The following is a 21,343-nucleotide window of genomic DNA, read 5'->3' on the forward strand; positions in this document are numbered from 1 at the left end:
TTCTTAAATCTTACAAAAATGATCTTTTCCCTATACTCTAAGAATTTGTGTATACGTACATATATACACACACAGACACACATGCATACACCTTTTATACTACTTTGGCATAATATTATGTTAGTTAATATAATAGTAAGTATAAATATAAAAATCTAGCTTCTACTTTGTTGTTAAAATAATACAACTGAAAGGCCTCAAATGAGAATAAGAATATAGCAAATCAGAAATATTATGAGGTTCACAAATATGTAAATTTCATTTATTTTTGAGAAGTTCGGAAGTAAACAATCCTTAGTACCTGTAATGAGCTATTCATAATAAAGGGCAAACACCAAGACCAGTGCCATGTAGGATTCTGCTTCGTGTTTAGCTGCAACCCAGCTGTCCCATGCAGTGTCCCAGATCCATCTGCTGGCAATCTGTGAGAGAAATTTTGTAAACTCCAACTTTAGATTGAACATATTAAGAAGTAATTTTCAAATCTACACTAGTTTTTTAAAAATGAATGCATCAGTATCTCAGAAATTATTTTTAAGATGTAATTTGTCTGGTTTTCCCTTTCATAAAGAGCCTGGAGAATGACGCTGCCCCAGCCCATCCTTCTTCTTTACTGGAGGCTGGCCTTTCTCTAAAACAGAGAGAGGCTCTCTTAGCTGTGTTTCCAGGGCCAGAAGAAGAAGGCCCCTGGGAATGGGGATGTAGTGGCTGTGCATACAGTATGACTCTGCCATGTAGTACATGATAAGGAAGTCTTCCCACCCTTTAAAGATTTTCAGCCAAAAAGTTTGTCAGGGCCTTGCCTTGAAATGAAGAAACAGCATTGACTATACAAGTAGGCTGTTATGGACAATTCTAACTCCTTTTCTCTGTGTACAAACCCATATGTGATCTGATTCCAGCCCACTTCTTTGTGGAGGATCTAAATGGCCCAAATTCTTTTTTTTTTTCTTTTTTTGAGACATAGTTTCACTCTTGTTTCCCAGGCTACAATGTAATGGTGTGATCTCGGCTCACTGCAACCTCCACCTCCTGAGTTCAAGTGATTCTCCTGCCTCAGCCTCCTGAGTAGCTGGGAATTACAGGTGCCTGCCACCACGTCCAGCTAATTTTTGTATTTTTAGTAGAGATGGGGTTTCACCATGTTGACCAAGCTGGTCTTGAACTCCTGACCTCAGCTGATCCACCCGCGTCAGCCTCCCAAAGTGCTGGGATTACAGGCATGAGCTACCACATCCGGCTGAAAAAGGCCCAAATTCTTTATGGCGTCTCCTATTAGGAAGTTGACTTTATGTCCCCACCTTGTGAATAAGTCTTGGCCTTGTGACTTGCTATGAGTTGTAAAATATGACACTGTGAAACTTCCAAGCAAGGCCTTCAGAGGTCTTGTAGCTTCTGCTCTCATGCTCGTGGAACACTATGCCCACTCAACCTACTGGAGGATGCTGGCTCACATGCAGGAGACCCCAGGTGCCCAGGCCACAGCTAGCCCAACAGTCAGACAAGTGACAGAAGCCGTCTTGGACCTGCAGGCCCAGGTAAGTCATTAGAGGGCTACCAGTGCATCAGTGAGACCAGCAGAAAAGCCAAGTAGCTGACCCAGGCTGAGCTGATTCACAGAAAGTAAGCAAATACATGGCTGTTGTTATAAGATACTCAGTTCTGGGGTGGTTTGTTGTGCAATAAGCTGAAACATTCCCCTACTGCACATCGTGTCACTATCTACTAGCTACTAGTCCAGCTACACTTGTTACATATCAAGCACACCAAGTCATTCCTTCCTCAGGATCTTTGCACTTGAAGTTTTCTCTGCTTGGAACATCCTCCCTTCTCTTTGGTATAGCTGGTTCCTTCTTATCTGAACATCAGCTCCCGTCTCTAAACAATCCCAAGTAGACACTCTGCTACTCTGTCATATCCCTACCTTAATGTTCTCTTTGTAGCACTTATCATCTAGAACGTCCCTATTTCTTAAGTCTGTATGTCATATGTGGTGCAGCTTCTCTTCTGAATGGGAGCCAGGACGGTTCTTTCTTGCTGACTGGCGGTTCTCTCGCCAGTACCCCTCTGCCAGCCTAGGTCCCCCTCCCCATGCTTCGCCATGCAGTCCACTCCTCTATGGAACCTCTACAGATTCTTCCAAACACAACTTTTTCTCTCTTTTCTCTCCAACTCCCACATATTCCTTATCAACTCCTTACATAATTACACAGCCTAGTGATATTATCTCTTTATTAATAAATAATGTTAATAATTACCTTGCTGTTTATTGAGGGCTCTGTGCTGATGATTATGTTAAGGATTTTAATACAGATAATTTCATTTAATCTTCACAACAGCTCTAGGAAGCCAGTTTTATCATCACCATTTTATAGATGAAGAAACTGTGCCGAGGCCACAGCCAGCAAGTGTGGCAGAGGCGATCTGACTCCAAAACCCAGGCTGTTTACATTATCCCTATCATTTTATTTCCCTAAATTCTAAATTGTGCTGCTTTATCTCCTTAAGTAGAGTAAAATCTCCTTTAGAATCATGGTCCATGTTTTATCATTCCTTGTATTTTCCTTAGTACCTAACACCCATTAGTGCCCAAAATAAATTTACTGGTTAATTAACTTAAATGACATTAAACTGTCAAAATTGATATGATCAAGGAACAGAATAGCAGTGCAATTTAATAAATTAGTAGTACCAAATTGCTACTTCTAGGTTTGTACTTTTCTTTTATTTATTTATTTTTTATTTTATTTGAGCCTGTTGCCCAGGCTGGAGTGCAATGGAGTGATCTCGGGCCACTACAACCTCTGCCTCCCAGTTTCAAGCGAGTCTCCTGCTGTAGCCTCCCGAGTAGCTGGGAATACAGGCACCCACCACCATTCCCAGCTAATTTTTGTATTTTTAGTAGAGACGGGTTTTCACCATGTTAGCCAGGCTCGTCTCAAACTCCTAACCTCAGGTGATGCACCCACCTCAGCCTCCCAAACTGCTGGGATTACAGGCATGAGCCTGGTTTGTACTTTTCAAATAATTTACAGTGAAATAAATATACTTAACATGATACGTTCTTTCAAAAGGTACCTCAGAATCTATGGCATGCCCTTGAGTCATCACAATAAAAATCAAATCGCTAGGGAGGAGATGCCTTATAGTTCTAATTGCTAGATCCTGTATCAATGGGGTACTTACATTTATTGCTTGGCCAGTCTTTTGAATAAATAATACTTTTATAACGAACTTATAACGGTGGTACCCAAATTCTTTGACTGCTAACAGTATGCGGTCTGCCAATTCAAGTGACAAGTGAGAGAATACTTTATCATCATATTTGACATCTTTAAGACTTTCCTTTAAGAAAATTTAAGAAAAATACTTTTATTTTCAAACCAAATATTTTCTATATAAAAATTCAAGTAGAAAACATGTCTAAATAATATATATATAACTGTCTTAAATATATTCCTAACTAAATAATATTAAATAAATTTTATGCCTACCTATTTCAGTAACAATTTTGAGGAATATTTATTGGGGTTTTCAAATTATATTCAATTACTTTTCATTATTGACACAAGCTGTAATTTGTAATTTACTAGACTACTCTGCCAAACAGTTAATAGAGAGACACAAAGAGATTTTCTAAAGAAGACTTCTAGAAGGTAAAGGAAATTCTTAGGTAAAGGAAAGAAACCTTTTTAAATTTATACATTTATTAAAATTCAGATTTTGGTTTTCTTATACTGAAGACTACTTGGACTCAGAACCTGTACCAAGTCACTGCCCTGCTCAGTGGGCTCACATTAAAACTACTTCTTTTCAGCCCTCCCCTGTAGCCTCTCACTCCACTGATTTTTCTTTGGCCTCCAGGAAAGTGAAATCAAAGATTTCTAACCATGTTTATTAATAAATTAACGTATGGCTTGAAGGAAATGGACATGGACTGTGGGCTATATAGCATTACTCTTTCTTACAAACCAGGAGCCGAACTGGACACCTAGCAGACAGACTACACATCTCTGATTAACCGACTTGTTGTGCCTGCACCAATGACACAATGCCTTCTGGTTCTAGTGACAATTGCATGAGCCAATTCCTGGAATAAATTTCTTCGTATATATAATTTCTGTTTCTCTGTAGAACCCTCATACGTTACTGCTATCATATATATTTATCAACCTACTGTTAGTATCTGCTGGACTTTAGTTTCTACTGAATGAGCTTGGAATTTCTTCAATGGCTGCATTCTATATGAATTAGCAAACTTTAATTTTGCCAGGGCACTCTTCCATTCTTTACCTATATCAGCAATTGAGTCATCAAAAGGAGGCTCCACATACTGAACATCATGAATTGACTCTCTCAGTCTTTCTCTTAAAATCTGTGTATACTGGAGGAGAAAGAGAGAGGGGAAGAGAGAAAGGGAGGAAGATTACTTTTTAAACTGTAAATGAGTTTTCAGATTAAAGAACCTTGTACAGTGGGACAGGGCTCACACAAAGCTTGGAAATTTGTTAAACAAATTTCTACAATAATGTGGTTGCTAAATCCCAGATTCACTCCTGGCTATCGATTTGGCAAAAAAATAGGAATACTATTTATCCTTTTATCTATACTCACAAACATATACATACAAATTGCATGCATATATTTAGAATATCCATGGATGATCCAAAGGAACTAGAAACAAGAGTGGCCTCCAGGGAGGGCAACTGAGTGGCTATGGGATGGAGATATAGGGAAAACCTTTCTTCCTCCCTACCCTGAGATTATGACAGTATTATCCTTCATTGTCTTAAAATTTTATTTTACTTCATTTACTTATTTTTAAATAATACAATTATTTAGGTAGCACATTCATAAGTCTTAAGGTGAAAAGACACCAAAAAAGCATTGATTTGATATATATATCAGTTCACACTTTTGACATGAAACATCCATTCTGTGACATCCAATATGCATTAATGAAATATTTGCTTAGTGCCCAATATGTCCCAGATAAATGCTCTAGCCTCTTAAGTTAAAGCAGTGAACTTCATTTTATTAATAGCCAGGAATTTCTTTTTCTTGCCTAATTGCTTGGCTAGAACTTCCAGTTGTATGTTGAAAAGAAGTGGCAAAAGTGGATATCCTTGCTTTGTTACTAATATTACAGGAAAAGCTTTCAGTCTTTCCCCATTGAGTATGATGTTTGCTGTGCAGTTTTGTTTTTGTTGTTGTTGTTGTTTTTGTTTGTTTGTTTTGAGACAGAGTCTTGCTCAGTGGCCCAGGCAGGAGTGCAGTGGCACGACCTTGGCTCACTGCAACCTCTGCCTCCCAGGTTGAAGTGATTCTTCTGCCTCAGCCTCCTGAGTAGCTGGGACTACAGGTGCATGCCACCACGCCCAACTTTTTTGTTGTTGTTGTATTTTTAGTAGAGATGGGGTTTCACCGTGTTAGCCAGGATGGTCTTGATCTCCTGACCTCATGATCCACCCGCCTTGGCCTCCCAAAATGCTAGGATTACAGACATGAGCCACTGCGCCTGGCATTTGCTGTGCAGTTTTCATATAGAGCTTTCATTAGGTTGAAGTAGTTTCCTCCTATTCCTAGTTTTTGGGGTGTTTTTATAATAAAAGAGTGTTGAATTTGCCATATGCTTTTTCTTCATCAATTGAGATTTATCATGTGGTTTATTTCATTTAGTTAATGTGGTGCATTACCTTGATCGATTTTCATATGTTGGACCATCCTTGCATTCCAGGAACAAATTTCACTTGGTCTCGGTGTTAAATCCTTTAAATAAAATGCTGAATTCAGTTTGCTAGTATTTTGTTGAGAATTTTTGCATCAGTGTTAATACATGATACAGGTCTGTAGTTAGCTTTTCTTGTAGTGTCTTTGTCTGCCTTTGGTATTAGGGTAATGCTGACTTCATAGAATGATTTAGACAGTATTCTGCTTTTATCTTCTGAAAGAGATTGTAATAACTGATATAACTTTTTCCTTAAATGCTTGGTAGAATTCACCAAGGAAATCACCTGAACCTGGTGATTTCTGCTTTGGAAGGTTGTTATTGATTCAAGTTTTAAAAACAGATATACGCTTATTCAGATTATCTATTTCTTTTTGTATGACTTTTGGGAAAATGCATCTTTCAAGGAATTGGTCCATTTCATCTAGGTTATCAAATTTCTGGGCACAGAATTGTTCATAATATTATTTTATTATATTTATGGTGATCATGTAATTTCTAGCAATATCCTGACTTGCATTTCTGCTAATAGTAATTTGTGTCCTCTCTTTCTTAGCCTGGATAGAGGCTTGTATATTTTATTGATCTTTTCAAAGAAAAAGCTTTTGGTTTTGTTGGTACCTGATTTCAATTTCATCAATTTCTGCTGTAATTTTTATTATTTCTTTTCTTCTTGGATTTAATTTGTTCTTCTTTTTCTAGTTTCTTTGAGGCTTATTTTAGCTCTTTCTTTTCTAACACATGCATACATTCAATACTATACATTTCCTTCCAAGCCCTGTTTTTGCTGCATTCTGCAAATTTTGATGTTTTCATTTTTATTTAGCTCAAAATATTTTTTAAATTTCTTTTGAGATTTCTTCTTTTGTAACTGTTTTTTGATGTCTAGCATTTCTTTACAGTTCCTTCTTAGGATTTCCATTTCTATGCTTACGTTGCTCATCTGTTCTTGCATGCTATTTTATCAACTATAGCCCTTTAACATATTAATCATAGTTACTTAAATTCTGATAATTCCAACATCCCTGCCATGTTTGGTTCTGCTGCTCACTGTGTGTGTTTGTTGTTGTTTTTAGTATGCCTAATTTTTTTCTTGATAGCCAGCCATGATTCACTGGGTAAAGAAACTGCTGTTAACAAGGCCTCTGGCAATGTGCTGGTAATGTATTAACGGAGAGGAGGCATTCTGTAGTTGTATGACTAGGTATTTTAGTGAACCTGTGCTTCTGGACTGTGAACTTCACAAATGTTTCTGAGTTTTCTGTTTTTTTCCCCTACTTGCTTAAGTCACACAGGATGGCTAAGGAGGGCTGGAGTGAGGTCACAGGGCACACTGCTGCTTGTCCATCTACTTTTGGGGGCAGCAGTTTGTCCTGTGACTTCACTTTTCTTATGGATCTAAGAAGAGTTAATTTTTTCAGTTTGTTCAGCTTTTTACTTGTTAGGACATAGTAGGGACTTTAAGGAAGCTGGAAGTCTTACCTTTGTTTTTTGAACGATATTTTGCTGAGTATAGAATTCTAGGTTGGTAGTTATTTTCTTTCAGTCCATAAAGATGATGCTTCGATGTCTTCTGTCTTGCATTGTTTCTGAGAAGTATGCTGTCATTTTGTCTGTTTCTGTGTATGTAACGTTCCTTTGTTCTAGTTGCCTTTAAATTTTTAAATCACTGGTTTCAAGCAATTTTATGATTGTATGTCTTGGCATAATTTTCTTCATGTGTCTTGTGCTTGGAGTTCACTGAGCCTCTTAGATTTGTGGGTTTACAGTTTTCAACAAATCTGGAAATTTCTCATTCCTTATTTCTTCAAATACTTTTTGTCTGTCCTCTCTCACCTCATTTGGGGACTCAAATTACAATAACTTAGGCAACTTTTAAGTTCTGTCAAAGCTCATTGACATCTTGTAATATTTTTTCAGCATCCTCCCCCAGTTTCCACGTCTCTAAATGTGCTTTCTTCTGCACTGTTGAATCTGCTGTTAATACCATTTAGTGTATTTTCATCCCTGACATAGTATTTTTCATCTACAGAAGTTCGATTTGAATTTAACATGCTCAGTCTTTCTCTACACTCTTAAATATATGGAATGTAATTATAATAACTTCATAATATATGATTTAATTTGACAAAAACTAATAACTCTCCTAACTACTTTAATGTCTATTTATACTAATTCTATTTTTATGTAATTTCTGGGCTGTTTTTACTGTTTCTTCAATTTTGAACTTTATTTTCGTGCTTCTCTGTAGGTCTATTAATATTTAAAGACCAGACAGTGTGAATTTTACCTTCTTATAGGCTGGATATTTTTGTATTCCTAAGACTCTTGAGCTTTCTTCTAGAACAAAGACATTTGGAAACAGTTTAATCCTCTTGAGCCTTGCTTCTCAACCTTGGTAAGCCAGATCAGAGAACTCGTTCTCTATTTTTTCCCACTACTGAGTCAATACACCTGTTAGCACGCTAACCAAAGCCCTGTATTTTTCATGGTTTTCCACTTTTTCTGGTGGGAACATGTCCAAGGATTTTTTTTCTGTTCCTTTTGGGTGATTCTTTCTCCACCTCCACTCTCCACCATTGGTGAGAAGCTTCCTCACCAGATGCACTGCTGCACTAAGCTGAATACTCTGGGAAACCCTCTGTAGGTCTTTGGGGTGGTTTGTGCAGCCCTGTCCTAATACTCTGTTCTCCAGTCTCATGCTATCTTGGCTTCCCAGGCTCCCAACTCCTTTTGAAATAAAGGAGGACTTTCGTTGTGTTGTAGCCTGGAAATTCTCACCAGGCAATTAAGGTGGGGGCAATATTGGGGTTCACCTTACCTATTTCTCATCTCTCGGAAATCACTCTCTTGTCCTGCCTGACACCTAAATCAATGGAAACAATTGCTCCATACATTTTTGTGTGTTACTTCAGTTTCTGGTAAGAATTACTCCATATTGGCTGCGAGTAAAAGTCCCTCACCATAAATAAATCTCCTCTTGTGATCATCTGTCAGGCTTCTGTGTCTCTTAATTGTAGAAGCAGCATTATTAGCTCCCTAAACCTCTTAAAACCAAAATCATTTTGTTCTTGTTTATTAAGAGAATGCTTCTCTAAGACAGTGATTGGGACCTTCCTTTCCTCCACAATATACTCAAGGGATGCAACTACATAGTATCATTAACAGTGGCTTTCAACTGCAATGACTCTTAAGGAAATGGGGCATTCGTGTGTGGCCTGAAAATAACCATTAATGCTTCTAATATGCTGAAAATTTACATCTGTATCATTTCTCCTTTGTGTGTAATATTGGCTGACTTGCTATACTTATTAAAAGTATTTTATTCCTTTTATTAATAATCTTTATAATCTTTTTTAAATTGGGAATAGGCTTTAAATATGATAAACTTTTTGGCATCTAATAATACCTGAGTTTCTACTGATGTAGCATTTCCTTATATTGAGCCCACATATAGCCCTAAAATAAAATGAGCTTGGGCATGAGATACTACTTTTATTTCTAAATGCCACATGCTAGTGTTTTAAGACTTTTTTTTTCTTTTCTGAGACAAGAGTCTCACTCTGTCGCCCAGGCTGGAGTGCAGTGGCATGATCTCGGCTCACTGCAACTTCCTCCTCCCGGGTTCAGGCAATTCTCGTGCCTCAGCCTCCCTGAGTAGCTGGGATTACAGGCGCCCACCACCAAGCCCGGCTAATTTTTGTATTTTTAGTACAGACGGGGTTTTGGCATGTTGGCCAGGCTGGTTTTGAACTCCTGACCTCAGGTGATCCATCAGCCTTGGCCTCCCAAAGTGGGGATTACAGGCATGGGCCACTGCACTCGGCTGTATTTAAGATTTTCGATGCATGTGCACAAGTGAGAACAATCAAATTTTCCATTTTTAGTAATCTACTTCGCATTTTGTTACCTTTGATCACAACAAGAGGAACTCATTCTTGTTAAGCCAAAGTATAATTTATTGGAAAGATACAGTTTACATAACAGCAGAGAAGGCTGATGAACCAGATTCAGAAAGACACAGGGAGCACTTCAGCTTCTCATCTTCAATGTGAATAAACCTCAATCATTTTCTTTGCATTATTTCAAAGAATTCATCTAATTAGCTTAGTTTGGGTCTCATCCTCATTAAAAAGTTAAGGAAAGTAGCTGACAATCTCGCCAAAGCTCTATACAATTGCAGATGAGTTAATTCTCTAAAAGTTAACTGAGGTGCTACCACTAGAAAAAAAGAAATGGAGGCAAGACAGATAAAATCAAGAGATGGTCATATTGATTAAACGGTATGTCTTAAATTTTCCTATGCCCCAAAATAGGGAAATTAACAGCTACCTTAAATTAGAAATGACTAAGTGAACAGTTTTCTCAGGTACATTTGTAGAGTCCTTTCTCAATTTCTTCCCAATTATTGTTCTATTCAAATTTCTCACCTCTAAAAGAACCAACTTTAAAGATAGCTATAATTGATCACATCCATATCAAATAAGCAATAATTACTTCGGTCCATGTCCCCTCACTCCCAGATTTTAACCTATATACCAGGTGCATCTATGTATCTCATTTTGAGTTCAGGCTCATTGAATTTTAAAGACCACTTCAGACCTCAAATAGGCAGTAAGTTTATAAAAGTCACCCTTGTCTGCCTCAATATATAGAAATTTTTCTTTACTGTTGGTGATCTATCTGTTACTCAGATTCATTGCCAAGTAATACAGCATAGTGTTTGGGAGTGTCAAGTTTTAAGTCCAACTGATTTAGGTTTCTAGCCCTGCTCTGCTCTTTTTCTTAGCTGTGTAAACTTGGCCTGTTTACTTTTCCTCCTTTAGTTCGTTCTTTCCTCTGTAAAATGTAGACACCAGGGAAACAAGAACCTGAAATTCCGCAATTATTTTGAGAATTCTCTTTTTGAGAATAATCTTAAAATGTTTTAGGGTCTTCAAAAAATGGTTTTGCCTGTCATCTCTGTCTTCATCCTATTACAGGTCCACGAAGTAAGTATGAAGAGAAACCAGTACAGGCCAAGTGGACAGAGTACTAGCATACAGGTTCCGGTCCCAGCTCTATCATTACAGCTTTGTATCCCTGGGCAAACTAATTTTCTGTTAAAGTATCAATAAAATATGGAGTCTTTAATACATTAACGGTTTTCCAAGCCTAATCATATAGAAATACCTGTGTTATACCACCAATAAAACTGAATAATGACCCTTTCCATCATTAAGTTTTGGACAGAATATTTTCAACTTGTTTTTTTCTCCTGTACATTCTTCAAATATCCAGACTGTTGTCTTAAAAACCCAAAACATGGCACTATTCTGCCTGGTTTATCGAATTATTTTTTTTAATACAACACACACTCATTTTTCGCTAGCAAAACTGCTTATAATGGCACTAAATACACTAACATACTGTGTTTTAGTACAAAGCAGTAATACTCAGATTACTCTCAGGAAATCCGCAAGCTGAGTAAATCTGAAAAGAAGATCTTGTAACCACCCTTCCAATCGACTTATGTAGGGTTCTATGGCCCTAATTAAAAAACAAGAAAACTAGCTCTCAAGTCCAAAGGGGACTGCCCAACTCAGTCTCAGGCTTCTATTTCGCATCTGAGGAAAAAAGAAACACAAAAGGGAAATGCTGCCTCCTTGGTTCTGGAGGTGGTGACGAGAGCGGGGCCCACTGGGGAGCGATTTCAATTAAAGGGTCGGACATAGCCGTCTCGGCCCCTAGCAGTCTCCGCACTCACTGCCTCCTTCTCGAACATGCTAGGCCTCCTCTCTTTCCTAGCCGTCACCGGAGCCTGCTGAGGGGTCTGGTTCGGGGTCTGGATGGGGCTCGACTTCACGCCTCGGCCTCGCTTCTCCATCTCGCTCTGTTCTCCAAGACGCCCACCGCCTCCCCTTCTCTGCCGGCGGTCAAACGCCCCAGCCGCTCCCGCGAGGGCGGAAGTCTCCCACCCGCGCCTCGTACGGTGGGAAGGGCCCGCTCCAAGGCGCCTGGAGGAGGGGCGCGCAGGCGCCTGCGTCATTCACGCGCGCCGCAGCGGGGCGCCGGAAGTCATGGAGGTAGGGCGGGTGCAGGGCCCGGTTCGATCCCGAGCTAGGCATGGAGTCGGCGCCAGAGGCTCGGTGGTGCTCGGCTACGCGGAGTAGGCGAGCGAGCACGCGCCTGCGGTGGCCGGCAGTCCGCGCTGGAGGGCGCTGGCGACATCGCGGCCCTGGCCTCTGTGGCGATATCGGACGCTCGGCCCTGCAAGACGCCCGGCGGGCCCTGCCGGCCTCCCTGGGCCAGGCTCGGGTTCTCCGTCGCCTCCTGGCCCTGAGCTGGAACGCGGCGGACGGTCAGGGAGGGCTGTGCGCGGTGGCGCGGGGGCGGAAAGCCGCAGGTCGGGCTCTCACCTGACCGTGGCTTGCTCCTAGAAGTGCAGTTCCCTAGTCGCTGCCTGTAGGGTCCACAGTGGGACAGTAAATTTGTGTTCATCGCTTTTGGACCGTTTGAGTCACTGTAAAACTCATCACGACGGCCTCACCGACCTCGTGTCAGATCTGGTTGTATGTGGTTGCCTCATAATATTTATTTTTCCTCCCTGAGGCAATTAAATATCAAACACCTATCATCAGCAGTAACGACAGCGGAGCCGGGCGTGGTGGGGCCTGTGGTCCCAGCTACTCCGTAGTCTGAGGTGGAAGGATCGCTGTAGTCAGGAGGTGGAGGTTGCAGTGAGCCGAGATCGCGCCACTGCACCCCTGTCTGGGCGACGGCGAGACCCCGTCTCCAAAATAATGATAACAATAACTACCATTTTTTAGTACTATGTGCTAGATGCTTTTCATGTGTTATCTGATTACTGCAGCCCTACAAGGTGCAGCCTGGCACCGTTTTATTTCACTTAGAACTGAGATTCGGATAAAGTAAATTTTTAAAGTAACTTTTCCAAGGCAAGAGGTAGTCAGAGGCTGAGGAATGATTCAAATTTAAGTCCAGCGCCGAAGCACCGGCCCCGTGTAGTCTGCAGAGTTCCAGCCCCATAGAGCCACATGGAGGATGTGAGTGACAATCGCCAGAGACAATCAACAAATAGTTGATGTAGATTTCTTTAGTGATGACTTGTTAGGGCCTGCTGGGATTGTTCGAAAACCAGGGCTGAGAGTGGAAAGTGCAACTTCTGGGGACAAAAGGAGCAAACAGGGCAACTGATACTGAGCAGTTTCCACATTAGGAAGATGCCCAGAGTTAATTGTGACTGTCACAACACAGCCACCCCTTAACTCGACACACCAAAATAAAGAGCCTCAGTTCAGCTTTAGATCCTGAATTTGGCTTCTTTGCAGGTTTATACGATGGTCTTAGTGTCATGTGGGATAATTGTGAGGATTTTGATTGTATTTAATTCTCCATGGAAAACCAGTACGGTTTGCTACTTTTTACGTGGCAGAGAAGGCTAAACTTTACCTCTGCCCATCTTAGTTCAGAGTGACCCCTTTAACAAATGAAAGGATAACAAGAAAAAAGTTTATTAATGTGCAGAGTACACATCACAAGGGATAAACCTTCATGAAAAGTAACTTGAAATGGTGGCCTAGAACGACATTTGTATACCATCTTCAACAAAGACCTATAGATTTGCAGAGAAATGACAGAAATGAGAGCAGTTTTAGGCTTCAAAGGGCAGGAAACTGGGAAGGTAGATACATATTTGGAAACTAATGGAGTAAGAATTGTTTGCAGATTCCTCTGGTCTGGTCTGGTAAGAGTCTAAAGTTATCCCCAGTAAAGAATTTATATCCTGTCTTTGGGCGGAAGAGGGGGAGGATAGAGAGAGCTTTTCCTTCATTTGCTGCCTCTTGTCTTCAGCTCAAATTTGTTGTTGTTTTTATATCAAAGAGGCATGTTTTGGGATGACATTGTGGTTTTCTTCAACACCGTTTAGGGAGTCAGAGGTACGTGGGGTTCTTTTTCCTTCTTGTTCGCTATACTTGGTTTCTGCTCTCCCATTCCCCATTTTAAAAAATTGCTTATTTTGATAACTCTGGGATAGTGAAGGAATGCTGAGAGGAATAATGCTCTGTTCGTAAAACACATTCAGCTTCCGTGAACTTGTATTTTTTTCTTTTTTTTTTTTAAGTGAAAGGCAAGTTTATTAAGAAAGTAAGGGAATAAAGAATGGCTACCCCATAGGCAGAGCAGTTTGCAAATATTATGATTGATAATTTTAAGTCTTTAAGCCTTTATCATATTTGAGAACATTTATGTAAATTATCTTTAATATTTAATCACAATGTTTTAATCATATAGCTCTCACGATATCCAGAAAGCATGTTAACAGCAACTATACCTGAGTGCATTCAGTTCTTAAGAGATGTGACTTAAATATATAATACTCTATTTTTCTTTCTGTTAAGCAGTGCCTTTTATTTTATTTTTTTAGGTATTAATAGGTGACCCTATTACCACATGTCTTTCTCCCTCAGTGTATGATATAATTTGTAATCTTGGGTTTCAACTCAGAGAAAATTGTGATATCAATAGCATTGTAACTCAGAATGGTGAAGTATGCTGGAAAACAATCACAGACTGTGTGAGCTACACAGAGTCAGGTTTGTGCTGTCTTTGTACTCCAAACTTTCATAACTGTTCCACTGAAAATGTCTTGACCTGTAAAATTCACCTTTCTAACTGTTGGTTCCTTTTGTTAGATAATGTTATATATAATGCAGGCCTAACTCCAAGGAGAACAGAAATCAATGTGAAAAGAGAGGATATGAGGCCAGAGAAGCATGGACAAGTTAGTGGAAAGCTGGGCTGAGAAAACCACCTCTACAGAGGAGGTGTCAGGAGGCAGAGAGGGGCTGGTGGGCTGTTGATGTAGATCTCAGGGCCTTGAGATGATTCTCCATAGGAGTCATATGAATTAAGGGTAGAAAATGACCAGTAATAGATTATACAGTTATTTTAAATGTCTTCTAGGCATTCTTGCACACTTTGGAGCAGAGAGATAGGTGGGGAAATTTAATAATAGTTATATAAATTACAGATGAACATACTCTGGCCTAGCAGTCCGTTTTCAGGAATCTTTAAGACAGATACAGATAGGAAAGTGTGTGTGTGCAAGGTTATTCCTTGCAGCATTGTTTATAATAGCTAAATAAATAAAATAAACAGCCAAACATCAAGAAGTAGGGGATTGGTTCAGTAAATTATGATAAATTCATATAATGGAATATTATGCAGTGGTAGAAAAGAATGAGGAGGCTCATCTGATACAGAAGTCTCTGAGCTAAGTTGGAAAAAGAATAGGAGGGGCTTGTATTTGTAATTACCCTTTGGTATTTACTGATCATGAACCAAGTATATGGTTAATCCCAAACTTATCAAAAAAAATTAAAACAACAATAACTTAATATTATAAATATGTTTAAAACAATTCATTGCCATTAGAAATCTCAGTCTAATAACGTTAAAATAATCGGTTACAAAATTGTATATACAGCGTGAGCCTGGCTTAACTTAAAAAAAATCAGGTTACAAAATTATATATACAACATGAGCCTGGTTTTCTGTATTATGTACAGGTAAAGACATTGACAAAATAGTTTTCTCTTGTTTGAAACTTTTTGTATTTTCCACATTCTCTGCTGATAGTATATTTTTCTTTGATAACCTGATAAGCATTATGTGATTTATTTCCAATAATATAAAAGTATATCATATGTTCAATGGTAAGCTAATTGTTGATTTTATGGAAATTTTATAATTAAAGCATTATTTTCTTCGATGATGTAGATATTTTATATTACGTGATATGGAGCTATGGTGCTGAAATTTGTTTTCTTATCCTTTAAGACCAGGGTCTGGATTACTGGGGAAGTGTGAGGCTGCTGGGCCCTGTGTGTGAGGCTGTCCATTCACATTTCTTATCTCTGACCAAGGGGCAATTTGAAATTCAATATGCACCGTGGTTCCAGTGGACAAGTTTTCCAGAGGTTTGGCTTTTGAACAACCTTTAGAAATAAAAGACTGTGCAAATACTAATTAGAGGACTTATTATTTGCCAATTTTAAAGGGGCCTCTTTCATCCCCAGGCCCTCCAGCTGTGAAGTGTTGAGAGTTGCAAGAGAACCCTGGGCTATTATGCAGGGTCTCCAAAGCCTGAGCTGAGAAACATGCTCCTTGGAACACAGGAAGGTTTTGAATTCATTATCACAGGATTAGGGGTTGGAGAGCTAACATTTGGCACATGGTGCTCATCCAGGGATAGAAGAAAAATTGACCACTCCAGAATAAGAGGCCCTGTGGAGAGGTATTGAGGTGTTCTAAGACAGTGGGACCTGGAGACCAGAGCTGGGATACTTGGTTTGTTAATGGGGAACTGAAGGGAGTATGGGTAATTTGGGGCCTAACCCAAAATCTTGTTTTGGTTTGTTTTTTTGGTCAGTTTTTCTTCATTTTATTTGGCACGCCAAATGAGCACAGTAAAGCAGTAACTATAACAAGTCTAATTCTGCTTTGAATGTGGAGTGAAGGAATCATCATGTCCCCCTTGTACTAGTGCTTTTAAGTGGCAGGATGAGTGCCTTGTGTGTATCTGTTTGAGGACCCAGCCAAATCAAAAGGAGAAACATGATGGAGGTCGAAATGCTTGACTTTTCCACTTAAATTATGCCAGATTTGTTGCTTTCAATAAACGTTTAAATAAAGAAACTTCAAGGAATTCTTTAGCTATTAAAATATTTTTATTGATTCTTTAGGCAATATAATTATACAGAAAATGTTTACTTATTCACTGAAAATAACTAAAATATGGCAGTTGAAATCTCTCAAGGTTTGAATTTCAATAAATAATATTGTTACTTTGAGAAGTAGTTTCAGAGTGTACATCCTAATATGTGTTTTATTCTAAATAGTTATTTCCCGAAATATTTGATGCCTTGGAAAGTCTACAATCTCCTGCTATTTCTCTTAGCTTAATGAAACTGACGTCATGTCTAGAACGAGCCTTGGGTGATGTAAGTGTGAGAACTCTTTCATTATTGGCCCATTAAATTGTCTGAATGAACATTAAACTATTTTACAGCTGTCCTCAGATTTCTTGATTATTTTCCTATAAGATAAAATCATTTGGTACAAATTTTTAATATTTCCCTTTTGAATGATTATGAAATCAAAGGATTGGTGTCTACTTTTCACCCTTCATTTGTACAAACAGTTGCTTCACGGATAATATTTTTAATGTTTATTGGCTCATAATGCAACTGTTACACAATTTTTGTTTGAATTTTAGGTATTTTTACTGATTGGGAAGGAATGCCCCTTTCTTTTAAGAGATCTGCTTGCATCTGAGGAGCTTGCTCAAGTCTTCGGGCAGTCTGTGGTAAGTTTGTTCATCTAAACTCACGGAGTGTATTAGTCCGTTTTCATGCTGCTGATAAAGACATACCTGAGACTGGGAAGAGAAGGAGGTTTAATTGGACTTATGGTTTCACATGGCTGAGGAGGCCTCAGAATCATGGCAGGAGGAGAAAGGCATTTCTTACATGGTGGCAGCAAGGGAAAAATGAGGAAGAAGCAAAAGTGGAAACCCCTGATAAGCCCATCAGATCTCATGAAACTTATTCACTATCACAAGAGTAGCACAGGAAAGACCAGTCCCCATGATTCAGCTATCTCCCCCTGCGTCCCTCCCACAACATGAGAGAATTCTGGAAGATACAATTCAAGTTGAGATTTGGGTGGGGACACAGCCAAACCATATCATGGAGTAAGTGCAAAACAACAATTCACATATGCTGAGCTTTTGTTCTTCCCAAACTGATGATGCTTTAGGGAAAAATTGTATCAGTGATTCAAGCATATTCTCCCTTCCCACCTTCCCTTTCAAAATATCCCCTCTTCCGGCACATAGAAAGCTTTCCTATCCCGAGTGTGAATAACTCTGGGGCACCACAGGGCCAGTGTGAAGCATGTTGCCTCGATCAATTACATATTAATAACTATAATACTAAATCCAGAATACAACTTTAACCCTTTAAATGAGTGATAATACAGTTTAATGTGAAATTATGCCTTTTGCAACCATTTAAACTTACAGTGGAAAAAAAATTTAGATGTTAAAAAAATCATGCAGTTACATACTATATTAAAATCTCCTAAAGAGCACATGATCAAGAGACTTAAGACTAATGAATAACCTTAGGCAACTGCGTGAGGCAAGGTCAAGATGAAGAAACCCAGAAGAGCCTTGTCTGGAAGCTGTGCTTGCCAAGCCAGGGAGCTGCTAGATGATTTTTGGAGTAAAGAAATCTGTCTTCAGTGGAGCTTTTCCATTCTTTTCTGTGGATCTTTACTCCTTGTCCGCGTAAAGATCATTTTCTTTTGTGGAGAGCATGAAATTAAGATAAAAAGTGCAAACCTCTTGTTACACTGAATTCTTAAACACATTTTGTTTCTTTGATCTGTTCTTTGGTACTTGCTTATATGTGATTGGCCTTCTGCCCACTTGTGGCCCCTTCAGCCACCAGGTACTTTTACTTGGTCACTGGCATTTATACATCTGATTGACCAGATAGTGTGAACCATGAGTATTTCACAAATTATTGGTAGAGCAAAACGATCTGAAGTTGCGTAGAAGAACTGCTTGTTAAATGTTCCTACATTCAGTAGAACTGCTCTTGATCATTTCCACCTACTGGTTTTGGGTCTTCCCCCTGAGGGAAGTTCAGAATGCATCCATATTCCCTTCTCAGCAGCCGTCTTTCACATGCATGAAGACAGTGTTCCCTTCCTTCCTGAGTCTTCTGGAGGCTCAACCATTCTTTCTCCTATGACATGCATTTAATGTCTCAAGTCAACCATTGTTTCTCCTATGACATGAATTCTTTCAGTCTTTGAACATCTTCCATTATATTCTGAGTTTCTTCTAAATATGGTGCCTCAAACCCAAAGCAGTTCTCTGGGCATGACATGATTGCAGTCTATTAAGTAGGACCCCTGGTTGGGTGTTTTCTTCACTCTGTAGATAGATGGTGGGGTGGATAAGTGATGGGCTTCACGTCAGACAGCTGGGAAGTGGAGGCTCAAGCCTGGAGCCATGCTGCTCGGGCATCTGCCCTGCTGCCTCTGTTTAACCACACAATTGCATGCTGCTTAATACAGTGATATGTTTCTGCTTATCATATCATTGTCTTTTTACATTTTATTTAGATATTACGCACATTTGAAGCACTTTATTAAAGCAGGATAACCTGGGTCAGATCTTATCCCCATATTGATTTTGTAGCCTTTGAGACCTTGGTGTCACCTTTCCATGCTTGTATTTTTTTCACCTAGATGCTGGGGATAATAGTAGTACCTTCCTCATAGGTGGTTCTTAGGATGAATGAGTTGATGTACACATATAAAATGTCTCTAGCACATATTAAACACTCAGTAAATGTTGGTTTTATTATTACTGCTATATACCAGCCAAAACTGTTGACTCTGTCAGTTAAAAAGAAGAATACAAATGTTATCTTCATATTATATTGGTTTATTCAATAATTCAATATAATTAACTATGTAATGATTTGCGGATTAGATGAATGTGCTAAAAGTCTTCGTTGGCTCTCCGTGTGGTCTCAACCTGCGTAACATCTTATGGCATGGGTTTGCGTCACCTGAAGAAATTCCTCCAAAGTAAGTTGCAAGTGAAGAAATTTTCTTCCTTTTTTGGATCTACCAAAGAGTTTTTTAAATTTTGAATTTCATGAGAAGGAAATATATTTTGTGAAAGATGAGTGAGTTTTGAGATAGGATTTTGAAGATAAAAATGGAATATTACTAGTTTAGTCACCAGAGTGATGACTGGGTTATAATTTCAGTGACTTACACCCCAAAGGCAATTCAGGGGTGACACCAGAAGGATGTTATGCCATTCACGTCCTGGGTGGGTAGAAGACCCTGAGGTTTCATTAGGGTCTTCATCAGAGTTTCTGTGGTGCTGTTGTGCTGCCCAACTATTGCACAGTCTAATTCCTACATCTAGAGAATTTTGTGCAATTTTGTTTGTTTGTTTGTTTATTTTTGAGATAGAGTGTCACTCTGTCACCCAGGCTGGAGTGCCATGGTACATTCTCAGCTCACTGCAACCTCCTTCCAGGCTTAAGTGATCCTCCTGAGTAGCTGGGACTACAGGCACACGCCGCTATGCCCACCTAACTTTTTGTATGTTTTGTAGAGATAGGATTTCACCTTGTTTCCCAGACTGGTCTCAGACTCCTGAGCTCAACTGATCTGCCCGCCTTGGCCTCCCAAAGTGCTGAGATTACAGGCTGAGTCACCATGCTCGGCCAGTTTCATGCAATTTAACGGTGCTTTGCTTTCTTAATTTTAAATTTGTGTTTTTCATAGTGAAGCTTTTTATGGGCATGATTGAGTACATTTTTGTAACAGATCTCTATGGTATTTCCTAGATACTGTTCAATGATGATACTGTTGACAGCAGGATTGGGTCAGTTACTGAAGAGTTACCTTCAAAACACTAAACTTACATTGGCACATCGCTCTTTCATAACTCTTACAAACCTCGAGGATTTGATTGTTTTTCCTGGTAAATACTATGTTTCACATTTCTTCCTTAATGTAGCTTTGCGTAGATATTTGCAAAGTCAGTAAACAGCATTAAGAGGTGCACTCTTGAGGTGGGGTGAAGTAGTTGTTCTTCAGTAGTCGGATGGCTTTCAGGGTTGCTTGAAGAACCTCCTACATTTTACCACCCAAAGCCCTGCCTCCTCCCACCATGCCCTGGGGTTGTTGTGGGGGTCACGGGAGTTGCGGCTGTGTGAGTTGAGCTCTTTCTTCCTCAGATGCACTATGTGCAACAGTGGCCTCAGGCTGTTGTATGATGTACATTTTCTCCTCCATTTACCTCTTGTGTCTTTGTACTCATGATCATTATGCCAGAAATACTTGTAGTATCAAGGGTCTTTTACACCTTCTGAAAATGTATTTTACTTCTGTTGGTCATTGTGCTCAGTTGGTCCACCCTGAACTGTTGCCTAAATCACTGAAGAGACATCCATGCCCCACTTTCCAAGGGTCACCTGCACCTTGGGCCCTTGGTCAGGGCGATCCTACTCTCTAACAAGTCCCCTGCTGCAGGGGTCACGGTTCAGCCACCTAAAGGGGTTGGCTTGTTGGCATCACTCCCCCAGCGCGTTTCCGTCTTTTTTCAGTTGATCAGTATGATTGTGTTTAAAACTGTGTGTTATTTTACAGATGTTACTTATGAGGTGCTTTCCGTATTAGAAGAAGTGATGACGAAATCTGCTTTTATATTAAAAATCATGTTACCATATTGGGAAGTTGCACTGGTCAAGTTCAAGTCACACAGGTAACTAAAGGGTGCATGGCAGAGGGGTTTGCAGTGGTTGGAGGCCAGTCTTTCTTGATGCCCTTCACTTTGGATGCTTTTTGCTGTTGGAGTAGAGGTGAAGAGAACCTGGACTGACTTGAGCAGACCTGAAAATAAAACACCTTCATAGAGTCGCTTCAAGGACAGCCTGTGATTGTATCTGAAACATTGCCTTGTGGTGCAGTTGATAGAATTATTTTTCAGGATCCACTTTTTAATATTTTCTG

The 21,343-nt window shown here is 39.6% G+C and overlaps 2 protein-coding genes across 10 annotated transcripts in view; one reads left to right on the plus strand and one right to left on the minus strand.

The window, feature by feature from the left end:
• Positions 1–235: 235 nt before the first annotated feature.
• TCTE3 (t-complex-associated-testis-expressed 3) lies at positions 236–11,701 on the minus strand. The gene is made up of 4 exons (XM_003280986.4): positions 11,475–11,701; positions 4,178–4,384; positions 3,187–3,345; positions 236–422 (listed from the first exon to the last, which is right to left on the minus strand). Exons 1-4 carry the CDS (start codon positions 11,592–11,594, stop codon positions 312–314), a joined length of 597 nt encoding a protein of 198 aa, XP_003281034.1. The 5' UTR covers positions 11,595–11,701; the 3' UTR covers positions 236–311.
• Positions 11,702–11,757: 56 nt separating this feature from the next.
• Positions 11,758–21,343, plus strand: part of ERMARD (ER membrane associated RNA degradation) — a 32,515-nt gene continuing 22,929 nt past the window's right edge. For 4 of the 9 annotated variants that reach the window (XR_004029429.1, XM_030809985.1, XM_030809988.1 and 1 more), the window contains exons 1-8: positions 12,472–13,668; positions 14,157–14,325; positions 15,572–15,711; positions 16,633–16,734; positions 17,010–17,099; positions 19,302–19,399; positions 20,176–20,312; positions 20,981–21,095. Coding sequence is in view for 8 of the 9 variants with exons in the window: in XM_030809985.1 (XP_030665845.1) it covers positions 13,627–13,668; positions 14,157–14,325; positions 15,572–15,711; positions 16,633–16,734; positions 17,010–17,099; positions 19,302–19,399; positions 20,176–20,312; positions 20,981–21,095 (893 nt within the window). In the remaining variant the exon portion in view is untranslated. Of the gene's footprint in view, positions 11,794–12,471; positions 13,669–14,156; positions 14,326–15,571; positions 15,712–16,632; positions 16,735–17,009; positions 17,100–19,301; positions 19,400–20,175; positions 20,313–20,980; positions 21,096–21,343 lie in introns of those variants that run through there. The other 5 variants (XM_003280987.3, XM_012506034.2, XM_030809987.1 and 2 more) reach the window with 4 other exon arrangements.

Source organism: Nomascus leucogenys, chromosome 3 (genome assembly GCF_006542625.1).
Source record: "Nomascus leucogenys isolate Asia chromosome 3, Asia_NLE_v1, whole genome shotgun sequence".
NCBI lineage: Eukaryota > Metazoa > Chordata > Mammalia > Primates > Hylobatidae > Nomascus > Nomascus leucogenys.